Genomic DNA, 12884 nt, shown 5'->3' with positions numbered 1-12884 from the left:
GATATTTGTTTTGTTTGGCATTTTTTGTTGTTTAATAAAAATTTTAATTTGCATTTACCACAATATTGCATGCTTATTATGAAGATTAATGTTTATAAAAGTAAAAAGTATAAACATATAGGTTTTAAAATATCCCCAAATTCAATACCCAGAAATTATTATTGTTAACATTAAGTGAACATAATATTTTATATTTTGCCATCCATGAATATAATTAGAAAGGAAATTAGCTAGAGAGATGAATATGAAGAAAGAAATACATATTTTATTAAATGGAATTATATGTATTGATGCTAGCTTCTATTACAATAATTTAAATTTACTTGAATATAGTAGAAGAAACTTGGACTAAAGTCACCATTAAACTTCACATGAATCTTTTCTTTTCACAAGATATATTACTTTTTCAAAGATACATTAAGGTTAAAAAATTTTTAAACATTAAGAGACCGAAATTTATTTTTAATGCTTTATTTTAACTTAAGAATACCTATTAGCTTCCTGGTATGAAATATAGAAACAAAAGCACTCTCATATACTTTCCCACCTCCCCACTGTCACATGACTTCTTAACAAGATTAGTGAAAGTATTAAATAAATGTTTAAATCTATTAAAAATGGATGATATGGAAACAACTCAAATGTCCATGAGCTGATGAATGAATAAATAAAATGTGTTCTATTCATATAATTAAATATTCTTTTGTTATTCAATAAAAAGATATGAAGTACTGGTATATGTCACAACATCTTGAAAACCTTATGCTGTTTAAAGAAGCCAGTCACAAAGGACCATGTAATGTATGGTTCCTTTTCTATGAAATGTTTAGAATAGCTAAATCTGGAGAGACAGAGAACAGTGTAGTGATTGCCAGGCTATGGGGCGAGGGGAATGGGGAGTGACTGCTAGTGGGAATGGGGTCTCTTTTCAGGGTGATAAAAATGTTTTAAAATCGATTGTGTTGATGGTTGCACAACTCTGAAAATACTAAAAACCACTGACTTGTACTTCAAATGGATGAATTGTATGTTAAGTGAGTTATATCTCAATTAAGTTGTTTTAAAAAAGAAAAAAGTGAATAATTTAAGAATAGATATTTTCGCTCATTTCACTTATATTTCACTTATAACTTATTTTTATATTCTTCCTTTTCCTCTCCAAAGCTAAGGAGTCTGAATCCTTCCACACACCAACCATTATAGCGGGTCCACAGAACATAACAACATCTCTTCATCAGAGTGTTGTTTTGGAATGCATGGCCACAGGAAATCCAAAACCAATAATTTCTTGGAGCCGTCTTGGTATGTCTTTTGAGAGGGGAAAAAAGGTCTTTCCTTTAAACTTTGTTCATTATAGTGAAACCGATAAAGTGTTTATTTTATATACAAAACACATGTTTGGCAACTAAATGGCTTTTAATTTTGTGGCTTTTTAGTGTGTAGAGAAATGGTTTTAGTATAGAGAATTTTATACTTTTGTGATAGGATTGTTTGGAGAATGATCTTTTGAACTAATTTTAGATCATAATTTACATTGTTGTAATTGAAATATTTCCTTTGAAATAGATCACAAGTCCATTGATGTCTTTAATACTCGGGTACTTGGAAATGGTAATCTCATGATATCTGATGTCAAGCTACAACATGCTGGAGTATATGCTTGTCGGGCCACTATCCCAGGCACACGGAATTTTACAGTTGCTATGGCAACTTTAACTGTATTAGGTACGTTTCCTTTTCTGCATTCAGGAGAATCTTACATTTTCACATTTGCTGTTTTATCTCATTCATAGCTTACTTCCACCTTTCTTGAATTTTGTAGCATTGATTTGAAGGTTGAGATGAAGTTTCTTAATCTAATGATCAATTTTAGGAGAAAATTAAAGTCCTATGTTAAACTATAACTATTATTCTAAAGTCACCATTCCATTTACCTCCATACCATTATATTTCTTCTTACTTAAACATCCCTCTTATCTCCTCCTCACCCACCCACAAATCCATATACCCACTCACCAATCTAAAGTTTTAACCTGTTGATTGTCTATAAGCATTCCCAAGGGGCTATGCATTGGGCTTAGTGAAGTAGGATTGTGGTACACACATGTTTAGAGTGTTTATATAGATGGTCTCAATAGGGAGAGCCTGGAGACATAGACATCGTAACTGAGCAATGCATAGAAAAGGCATCTGGATAAACATGTGCAGAGTGTAGACTGGAGGCTCAAAATGTCACATAAGTTCAGGGGTGGGCCTTGGTCATTTGCTATACTCTTCCTTGACTCTGTATCATTCCTATTGGGCCAGAATTTTTTCTTTTTTTCTTTATAGCTCCTCCTTTATTTATCGAATGGCCAGAAAGTTTAACAAGGCCTCGAGCTGGCACTGCTCGCTTTGTATGTCAGGCTGAAGGAATCCCCTCACCCAAAATGTCATGGTTGAAAAATGGAAGGAAGATACATTCAAATGGTAGAATTAAAATGTACAACAGGTAGGCTATTGTTCACTTTGCTACTAATCTTAGTTAAGATATAATGGCTTTAGTAATTTTTATATGAAATGACTATAATTATAATATCAAGTACTTTAGTTGTCGTGGTATTTGAAACTAAGCTAAAATAAGATTATAATATCAGCATGTCATAGATTGTTTTATATGTGGATCATGAAAGTGGTTAACTATACTAAAATGAATCTTGGGCAGTTCCCCAGACCTGGCTTATAGTCCTGATAAGCAAGTAGCTAAGTAATTAGCAAATACATTAACCCTTAGGAGTTTTAGTTCTTTCTTCCATAAATGAAGATGTTAGAAATTATTGATTCTTTAAGAACTCTCCCACAATTCAAACTTAATGATTTTAAGAGCTCACTTTTATTAGTATACATATGAATCTTCTTGTAACATTCTCATTTATGTTGCACAAAAGTTTTAAAATGTTGTTGACCTCAATTTTATGTAACATCGCAGTATTATATAAATTAGATGCTATTATAGAGTAATATACTTTCTTAATGAAAGCCAACTTTTTAAAAAGGGTGAGTTGTCATATAAAGCATACAGGATTTGGATAATCACAAGTACTTATGTAGACTCTGAAAATAAGAGTAATTTTAAGTAACATACAGAATTTTTCAGTAGGGCTGACTATGCATTTTTTTGTTCTAGGTTATTTTTATCATTTAAAATGAGTATACTTAGCAATGGTTTAACTTTATATCTTTCTTAGAATTTTTCATATAAGTAAATTTTCTTTTCTTTCTTCAGTAAATTGGTGATTAACCAGATTATTCCTGAAGATGATGCTATTTATCAGTGCATGGCTGAGAACAGCCAAGGATCTATTTTATCTAGAGCCAGACTGACCGTAGTAATGTCAGAAGACCGACCCAGTGCTCCCTATAATGTGCATGCAGAAACCATGTCAAGTTCAGCCATACTTTTAGCTTGGGACAGACCACTTTATAATTCAGACAAAGTTATTGCTTATTCTGTGCACTACATGAAAGCAGAAGGTAAGTAATTTTAGGAATGTTTATTTTTTAAAAATTATTATTTTACTGATTTTAGAAAGAGAAGAAGGGAGAGAGAAACATCAATTTGTTGTTCACTTATTGATGCATTAACTGGCTGCTCCTTCTGTGTGCCCTGACTGGGGATCTGCAACCTTTACCCGTCAGGATGATACTCTCTCTAACCAACTGAGCTATGGGCAGGGCTGAGGACTGTTTAAGTTCCTCTTGCTGTCATGGATTTGTTTTCAGTTTGAATGATGTTTTACATAATCCATGTAATATTTTTTAAGTTCTATGCCTATATGTATCTCTTTTAATAAAGTAATCTATCATAGTGCATATCTATTTTTCTCTAAATTTTTTGTATTGTACACTTTGTGTATATAAGTATAGTTTAAGATTTTTTTATTCCATCTCTGCTGGGTAAAATATACAGAGTGGTATATTTATGGATTCCATTTCAATAAAGATATAATTCTCTTGACTAAGACTTAATATGCCAATTTAAGTATGCAGTTACATAGAACCAATGGTGTAACTGCTTAATAAAATAGGTGGTATAGTCACTATAGCATGTTATTTTTAAAGGGGGGAAAGTAAATATGATCAAATTTCCCATATATTTGATTTTATACATTTTGAATGTTTTCTGAACTCATATAGAATATTCTGAAAATTGAACAAGATATTATTGATTGCTCATTTATTATATAAAAGTAGAAATCAGATCTGTCTTTAAATTTTTATTCAGAACTATTAGTCCATTTCTGGAATTTTTTTTGGCCTAATTGTTTCTTTTGCAAAAATTTTAGAGGAAAAAGAAAAACTACTTATAAATCTTAGCGAGTTCTCTATTGATTTTTTTCATATAAACCATAGTAGGTATTTATAGATTTTAGTTCTGTATACAGACAGCCTAACTTTTATGCAATAGACATTAAAAACAAATGGAAACACCCCAAGAATGGGGATATAATATAATTGTCTATAGAAACAGGTAGTTTGTTGTTGTTTGTTTTTTGTACTTTGAAGCAGTATTTTGAAAAGGAATACTTTGAATTTAAATCATGGGTCATGGTACCAAGAAGAATGAAAGTCTGATAACTGAACGTATTGGAGTATGTTAATTCCCTTTTTAGTGACTTAGTAAGGTAAAAGGAATGCTGGTTTTGGTGGAGACCACTCTTGTTCACTATTATGGTTCTTTCATTAGAGCCTCCACATGCAACTCAGTGGTCTATTCAGGACTGGAACAAGGCTTTTTAATTCGAACTCAAGGACCTTGTTTGGTAGGTCAGAAATCGTACTATGCAGTTCCTAATTAACGAGACATTAGCCAGTCTGTTGTGAAATGCCTGTAATCTTGTCTAATTAAAATGCTATCAAGTTCATTCAGAAATGTGGGAAAACTTAATAGTGGAGTTTGCCTTCTGTTTTGTTTATAAATCCAGTGTGGGGAGAAGGGGCCCTGTCCTTAGAGAGTTTTGATTAAGTTGACATCCGTTTACTGTGAATTGTTCACAAAGCGCAGTAGCAACCAGTGCTCTTGTTCCACTTTACAGGTTTGCTCTGTAGGAATTAAATTTGACAAAGACAAATCGTCTTCTATATTTTGCCATGCATATTTTATTGAGAATTGCTGAGAATTTTTTCCTCTTTAAAAAAAAAACAAAAAAAAACTCGTTGTGGAACGGTGTTCTGAAGCACATTCTGTGCTTCTCAGATCTTTTGCTTTGAATATAAATAAAAGAACAACTTGTGTCAGTCAAATTTAATAAAATCTCTGGGTCAAAATGAGAACTTCTGCAGGACAACTTTTGGTTTGGTTCCTTTTTATAAAGAGGAGAGTCATTACACTCCCCACTGTCTCTCCATTAATGTTTAAAAGAAAAAAAAAGCCATGAGTTTGAGGAAGTAAAATTTACACTTATGAATTACAGTATTCTGTAGTGTTAAGCTCTGTGTGTTATTGCTGCATATTGTTTCTGCTGTGGGTTTTGACTAGTAGTTAGTAGAGTTTAGACAAGATTAATTATTTTCAGTTTGATTTCTTTTGGAAAAATGCAAACTAGTAAGTTGTAGCAAGACAAATGGTTACTTTTAGAAAATAATGACCTTCCTATTCACATTTTTTAAAGGATAACTAAAGGTAACTGAAGGAGATTAGACTCAAGAATCAAAGACCAGTGTTTTACAGTGAAGGAATATTCTTAATTTTTAAATACTGATTCTTCAATGTAGGTTTAAATAATGAAGAGTATCAAGTAGTCATCGGAAATGACACAACTCATTATATTATCGATGACTTAGAACCCGCCAGCAATTATACTTTCTACATTGTGGCATATATGCCAATGGGAGCCAGCCAGATGTCTGACCATGTGACACAGAACACTTTAGAGGATGGTAAGAAAACATGATTCTTGGTCATTTAAGTATGAGTATTAATATGTTTAATCACTTTCAGTAAATAAATGTGTTTTAAAATAGAGAAAATATTTTCCTTTTGGTTAAAAAAAAGAAAAAAAAGTGCAGTAACCAGCAGGGTAATTTGCCATTTGAAATCTGACTTTCAGTTTTTGATAGTAACATGATAAGAATAAAAAAGAACTTTTATTTATAATTCATAATATAACTTTTAATAATAAAATTCTAGTATTATCATTGTATTTCTTTAAATTTCCTAGTACAAATTGTAAATATGCTGTAGATTTTATCTCTTCATTTCTTATTTATTTAGTTTTTACTTAAGTTTATTCTCTAGGCATACGGACAGTTACATATTGAGTATATATAATGATTGGAAGTCAAATGTATTGGACTTCTTAAACTGGAAGTTTATGAAATTTAATACCTGCCATTTAAAAATATTTTATAAAATCAGTTTATTTTTAGATACATAATGGTTATTCTACTTAAGGAGGAAAGTAATACTTGTTCAGTTTGTTACCTGACCTTGGGTTTGAAATTGAGTTGTGGCAGGCTTTCATATAGCCTTACAATGGAGGGAAGCTCCTTCTGTTAAGATAGTACTGGAGAGCTGAGTCTTTCCCTCTAGCTCTCTTTCTGCAGAGGCTTTAGAAGGCCCATATTTATGCCCTGTGGTGTGAAAAGGAAATTATTTAAAATGTACTTAATTATAAGATTCTCCCTTTACAAATGTTTTCTCATCTTCAAGAAATAATTCACCCTTAGTGTTCAGAATATTTTTATAGAAATGATTCCCAAATTGTTTTTGTTGTTGTTCATTTGGCCCTAGATATTTTACTTATATCTTTATAATGTCACTTATTTAGATGTTTATAAATTCAGAGATTGGCTAAATGAAAAATTTATCACTGATCTGGATACTGAATTCCAGATTTCAGTTTTCATTTAAGAATTTGTTTCATTTTAGAGTGAGCCACAGTACATATGGCCTCTCTAGTTACCTCATTACATTTAACAACATCTAACACATGTCTAAGGGTTTTTGGTTGGTTGGTTGGTTGGTTTTGCATTTTGAGGCTTTTTGCCCATATCCTTGAAGAAAATGAATCTAAACATAGCAAGCTTGCATGTTCTCAAAGATTTTCTCCTTTAAACCTTTCCTTATTCTGCAGCTTTTTAATTTGTTTTATTTTGTATTGTGGACAACATACAGACTTCTGACACTGCTTTTCAGATTTCTGCACGTCTCTCCCCATTTTCTCAGTTCATACTTCTCAAACGGAGATGCATTATCACCTGGAGCCAGTACAACTAATGCTTATGGAGTATTTATCTCTGCCTATTTTAATAACCTTTCCTCCACTGTCTTATTTAGTTTCTATGTAAGTCTGTGATAGAACAACTATTGTTACATGAGATTGTAGAGTATAGGGGATAAGAATGTGGGCCCTGTCTGGTCTGCCTGGATCTGTTCGTTCACTTACAAGCTGTGTGACCTTGGGCAAGTGATTTAACCTCTTTGTACTTCAGGTTCCTCAGCTATAAAGTAGAAATGGTTACATTACAATACTCCTTATATTGAGTTTTTGTGAGAATGTGTGAGTTCATACACAAAAGACTCAGAAATGCTTAATAAATTGATTTTCTCTTTTCTACCTATTCATAATTCATTCTATACATGTTTATTGAGTACCTGTTATGTGTTATTCAATATCTAGTAGTGAACAAGAAGAAAAAAAAAAAACAAAACTGTTCCTGCATCAAGAGGCTTACTTTCTTGTGGGAGAGGGGGAGAAGAACAGCTGACGTGGTAAATAGTCATGTTAGATAGTGATCAATGTTGTGGAGAAGGGAAAAGAGCGGGGATGGAGAGTATAAAATGTTGGGAGGGCTTGAGGCTTTAGACAGAGTCACCAAGGAAGGGCTCACTGAGTAGGTGACATTTGAATGAAGACATGAAAGAAATGAAAATGTGGGAGCTCGTTAGGCAAATGATTGGGAAGTGCATTCTAGGCAGAGGAAATGGAAGTTGCTAAGGGCCTGAAGCCCAAGTGTGGCTGGAGGGGAGGGAACAAGCAGAAAGCAGTGGGAGATGAGGCAGAGAATCAATGGGAGCTGACCACGTAAGCAGAGCACAAAGAGGACTGGCTTTTACTTTGACTGAAATGGGAGCTATTTTGAGCAGAAAAGTGACAGTATCTAACTTGCATTTTAACAGCTAATGTGTTGAGTATAGATAGTAGGGATAAGGGCAGAAGCAGGGAACTCAGTTAGGCTACTGCAACAATACAGGCTAAAGGTGTTGGTGACAGGGACCAAGGGAGTGGCAGTGGAAATCAGAGCCACAGGATTGAATGTGGAGTGTGTCCGGAAGAGTCAGGAGTGACACCAAGGATTTTGGCTTGAGTTAGACAAATAATTGCCATTCAAGGAGATAGGGAAGATTGTAGAATGAGCTATTATTATCATCCTCATTTTATAGCTGAAGAACCATAGACACAGAGAAGTTAATTTGGCCAAGATTGCACAGAGCAGTAAATGATAGATCAAGGATTCAAACACACAGGATAACTCTAGATCTATCTTAACTCAGTACCAGACTGCCTCCCACTATCCTTGACCATTTTCCTGGACTGCCAGTTGTATTTAAGTTATTTAGAAAAAAAAAAATGTTTTCATTTTAAGCACCGTGTGTGTGTGTGTGTGTAATTGGGAATACAAAATTTACACTAATTTTTAAGATACCACTCATATTCATCCCAAACAACATCGATGACAACCTTGTTTCTTCTGGTTCCCTGTGATTGGTCCTCCCTTATTATTTTTTCTTTTCTTTCCCCCTGATTTGTACTCTGAAAACCTCTGCTAGGGCTCAAGGCATCACTTCTTTATTATGTTATGTGTTGCTATTTTGAGAATTCAGTCAGTATTGGTGTGCTGATCGACAATTTTGATTCTAAATATTTATAAACAACCTGTTTTCTTATATGACTAGTTCCTCTGAGACCTCCTGAAATCAGTTTGACAAGTCGAAGTCCCACTGATATCCTCATCTCCTGGCTGCCAATCCCAGCCAAATATCGGAGGGGCCAAGTGGTGCTCTATCGTCTGTCCTTCCGCCTAAGCACTGAGAACTCCGTCCAGGTTCTGGAGCTCCCAGGGACCACACATGAGTATCTGTTGAAAGGTCTGAAACCTGATAGTGTCTACCTGGTGCGGATTACTGCTGCCACCAGAGTGGGGCTGGGGGAGTCATCAGTATGGACTTCACATAGGACACCTAAAGCTACAAGTGTGCAAGGTAAATTTCTAGAGATGATTGAGGAAGAATAGCACTGTGTTTATACTTAAGATTTAACCTTATCTAAGTTATGTTTTTATTTTAAATTTTGTTATATGAATAAAAGCATCCAATAGATCATGGACTTAATAGAAAAATACTTAAACTTTTTATTGAGTAGTCCTTTTTTTATCAAACTCATCAGTGTGTAAAACTTCTGGTTGCAATGTTTGCTTGCTTAGCAAATCTTCCATGGATAGATCAGTCCAAATCAAACTGAATTATCGAAACTATATATATTTATATATACAGATGTATAGAGAGAGAGAGAGGGAAAAGAGGAGAGAGTGCTAATTAATATTATTGCTATATATTTTTTAAAAAATCAGTTTAATAAAAAGACCATAAGACTAAGAAGTTTTAGACCTTCCTCTTTTCCTAATGTGGAATGTAACATTACTGGTTTTGTTGTTGTTGTTAATTGATTTAATAATTCCTGTTCTGTTTGTCGCAGAGAAATATTGCATGGTCAAAATTAGGAAGTACTTATTGTCTCTTTAAAAAAATACACAAATATAGAATTAGTTTTTTCTTATTTATATGCCTGTCTTTTAGATAGTACATTATATATTTCTGTCTCAAACTTTAATATCATTGTGAAATTTTGACAGTTAAAGTGTCATTATTGGATTTGAACATTTTTTGCAATGGTTGACCTGAGATCTGACATCTCTATTTTCCAGTGTTTTCATGTGACTTGTGGGTTTTTTTTACACATACATTTCTGGTGACTTTTTCCAGCCCCGAAATCTCCAGAGCTCCATTTGGAGCCTCTGAACTGTACCACCATTTCTGTGAAGTGGCAGCGGGGTGCCGAGGACACGGCAGCCATCCAGGGCTATAAGCTGTACTACAAAGAGGAAGGGCAGCAGGAGAGCGGACCCATCCTCTTAGACACCAGTGACCTTCTCTACACGCTCAGTGGTTTAGGTGAGTGGGTCTGTACTGCACTTTTTCTTTTTTCCTTCCTCTCTAACCAGTTGGGAGAAGAGTTAATGGATGTAAGCCAGTGGAACTGACTTAATGGTAAAAAGGAGAAAGAACTGACTTGACTACATCACTGTGTGTGTCCTACTGCTTAAGTCAGTCACTGGTCTTTCACTCACCATTGAGAGTGAACTGGCTAAATGTTAAATAATCGTGGTATTTTTCTATCTTTCCCTCACCTCCGGGCACCTGCTTTTCTTCCTAAAGTTCACTTCTGGTAGAGTGAGATCCTGATCAGTTATTGTGGGGGTGTGGTGGATGTCGCATATGCATGTAAAATAGGAATATCACCAAAGGATCGAAGAATACTTAATAATTAAGTTGAACTTAGAAATTGCCTTAGAGTACTATGTGGGTATTATTTTACATGTATAAAGTATATGTAAATTATGTACAAAATAATGCTCTTACATATGACCTATGTAACTTAAATGTTTATTACTTTGTGTAGCTCTAACCCAGAAACACTAGAGAAGAAGCGCTTAACTTTGTGACTGCATTCAGCAGAGTTCTGAAAGACACTGTTTTATTCCATATTCATCTTATCTTTGCTGAGTAGAAGAATTTCATGGTGTATAGCATGTTTAGTAGAAAGTAATTACATTTCTACAATAAATACATGAGTTATAAACATGTATACTTAAGATATAAAATGCACACTTAGCTGTTTGTTGCTCACGAGTAGATCTTCACCCTTTACTACAAAGCTTGGCCCTGGCTGGTTTAGCTCAGTGGATTGAGCGTCGGCCTGCGAGCTAAGTGTCGCTGGTTCGATCTTCCAGTCAGGGTACATCAGAGAAGGAAAACTCTGACTCCAAAAAACCTCCGCTGCCTTGCGGCATACCTCTTCAGGGGAAAGGCTAAGGGAGTAAACCCCGACAGAAAATCCGGAGCCGGAGTCCCTAAGGCGGTTTGACGTTGTAGTCAACACCGGCAACTCCTGCGGCGCACCTGAAGCCAAGCTGTATTGACTCCGTCTTTCCCTTGGATCCTTCAGCTGCGAAGAGAGGGGGGGGTCTGCTGCATGGGCAACAGCAGGCCCTCCATATCACCCTGCCCAGGCTCTGTAGCTTCAGCGTCATCGCAAGATGTCGATTCAACACGGGAGGAGACAGATACGATGTCACTCCCGAGTCGGACTGCACAGCCATTCTCGGCGGTGCAGATAGACTCTTGAGAAGCTACACCATCGTCTCTCGAGACGGACGGCTGCCGACGACTACAAAGCAGCAGCTCTAATTATGATTAACAAATTCCTACTGAAGTGTTACAGCACCTTCTACACATATTTGACTTGACAATGCAGCCTGGCTTTCCCTGTCCCAGGCTGCACTTCGGGGTGCAGGAAGGAAGAGGCATGGTGGCCCCATAATGGGCTGTCCTATTTCCTTCTGTGGCCTCGTGGTAGCACAGGCTGTGAGAGCAGCATTAGACGTGATTCCCTGCTCAGTAAGAAGAAGGGAATTGGAACCCTATCCTTCAGCTCTTTGCCAGTTTTCCAGATGGCATTTTGCTTATAATCCTATTGTGTCCTATTTTAATTTAATCTGCTTTTGGTTAAATAAGTTTCACTATTGATCTCTGTCACACAGTTTATAAATGACAAGAAATTACATATACTCCAGGGTGACCTTCCTTAAACCATCGATACTGAAATGGTGGTGCCCAACATATTGTCACCAAAGTTAGCTACATGTATTTCCAGCCCTGGTTTCTCAGTGTGCTCTCCCTTTCTATATGCATATCATTTTGTCAAGAAAATTGTACTTAGTATCAAGTAAGAAACAGGATTTGGGACAATTGTTCATGAAAAACCATACATCAAACTCAGTGTTAAGGAAGTATAAATGTGTTGAAGATACAAAAATCAGCTTCATAGGGCACTCTTCTTGAATATACAGGTAGCTTATTCTAAACGAGTGAATAATTTATTAGAAAAAGAAAACAAAATAATGCTCTGCTTGTGGAAAGATTAAAAAGCAGTTAAAACTTTGGTAATGAAAAACAATTCTTTAAAATTAAAATCTTTTCTACCAATGCATATATAAAAGAAGAAGACCACCTGACACTCCCCACCCCCAACTTTTTGAGCTTTGAAGAAAAAGCAGTGATAGTAAATCTCTAGAACATAGTTTTGGGGGATTCTTCCCTTGAAAATGTGACATTTGATTTTGAAACACATACTGTAACTGAACGCAAGTTCAGCTGCCTACCGCTGTGAAAACCAATACTCAAGAGGCAGGTGCTGATGTAAAGGAAAGTGGTTTATTTGCAGATGCTGTCCATCTGGAAAGTGGGGGGCTCATATCTCAAAGCTCATCATCTCCTAGAAGATGGGGACTCATGTCTCAAAGCCCATCTTCACCTCTCAGTGGAGGCAGAGGTTTTTTTATAAGGAGGGAGAGGGGAACAGAACAAAGATCATGGGAGGGAGTTACAAAGTTCTCTTTCTGCAAATGAGCACAGTGCATTCCAATAAGGCAAGTGATGGTCCAGTGTGCCTCATCCTGGTTTAGTTGTATCCTGGCTTCATATCATCTCAGCTTCATGTCAGCTTGGCTCCACAGTTGAAGGTCAGCAAACCTGGAGCTGAGATGCTTGAAGGTTGGGGTCT

At 35.6% G+C, this 12884-nt stretch overlaps 1 protein-coding gene across 1 annotated transcript in view; it reads left to right on the top strand.

The window, feature by feature from the left end:
• The window catches only part of PRTG (protogenin), a 138648-nt gene that overhangs the window by 70872 nt on the left and 54892 nt on the right, over positions 1 to 12884 (top strand). Inside the window, exons 5-11 of the mRNA XM_090272010.1 lie at positions 1165 to 1302; positions 1567 to 1725; positions 2332 to 2491; positions 3266 to 3513; positions 5755 to 5919; positions 8939 to 9244; positions 10025 to 10213. Of these exons, the coding sequence (XP_090128136.1) occupies positions 1165 to 1302; positions 1567 to 1725; positions 2332 to 2491; positions 3266 to 3513; positions 5755 to 5919; positions 8939 to 9244; positions 10025 to 10213 (1365 nt within the window). The remainder of the gene's footprint in view (positions 1 to 1164; positions 1303 to 1566; positions 1726 to 2331; positions 2492 to 3265; positions 3514 to 5754; positions 5920 to 8938; positions 9245 to 10024; positions 10214 to 12884) is intronic.

Source organism: Furipterus horrens, unplaced genomic scaffold, assembly GCF_987537825.1.
Source record: "Furipterus horrens unplaced genomic scaffold, mFurHor1.1.pri manual_scaffold_3, whole genome shotgun sequence".
Lineage (NCBI taxonomy): Eukaryota > Metazoa > Chordata > Mammalia > Chiroptera > Furipteridae > Furipterus > Furipterus horrens.
The sequence above is the reverse complement of the archived record's forward strand: the minus strand, read 5'-3'. Positions and strand labels throughout refer to the sequence as shown.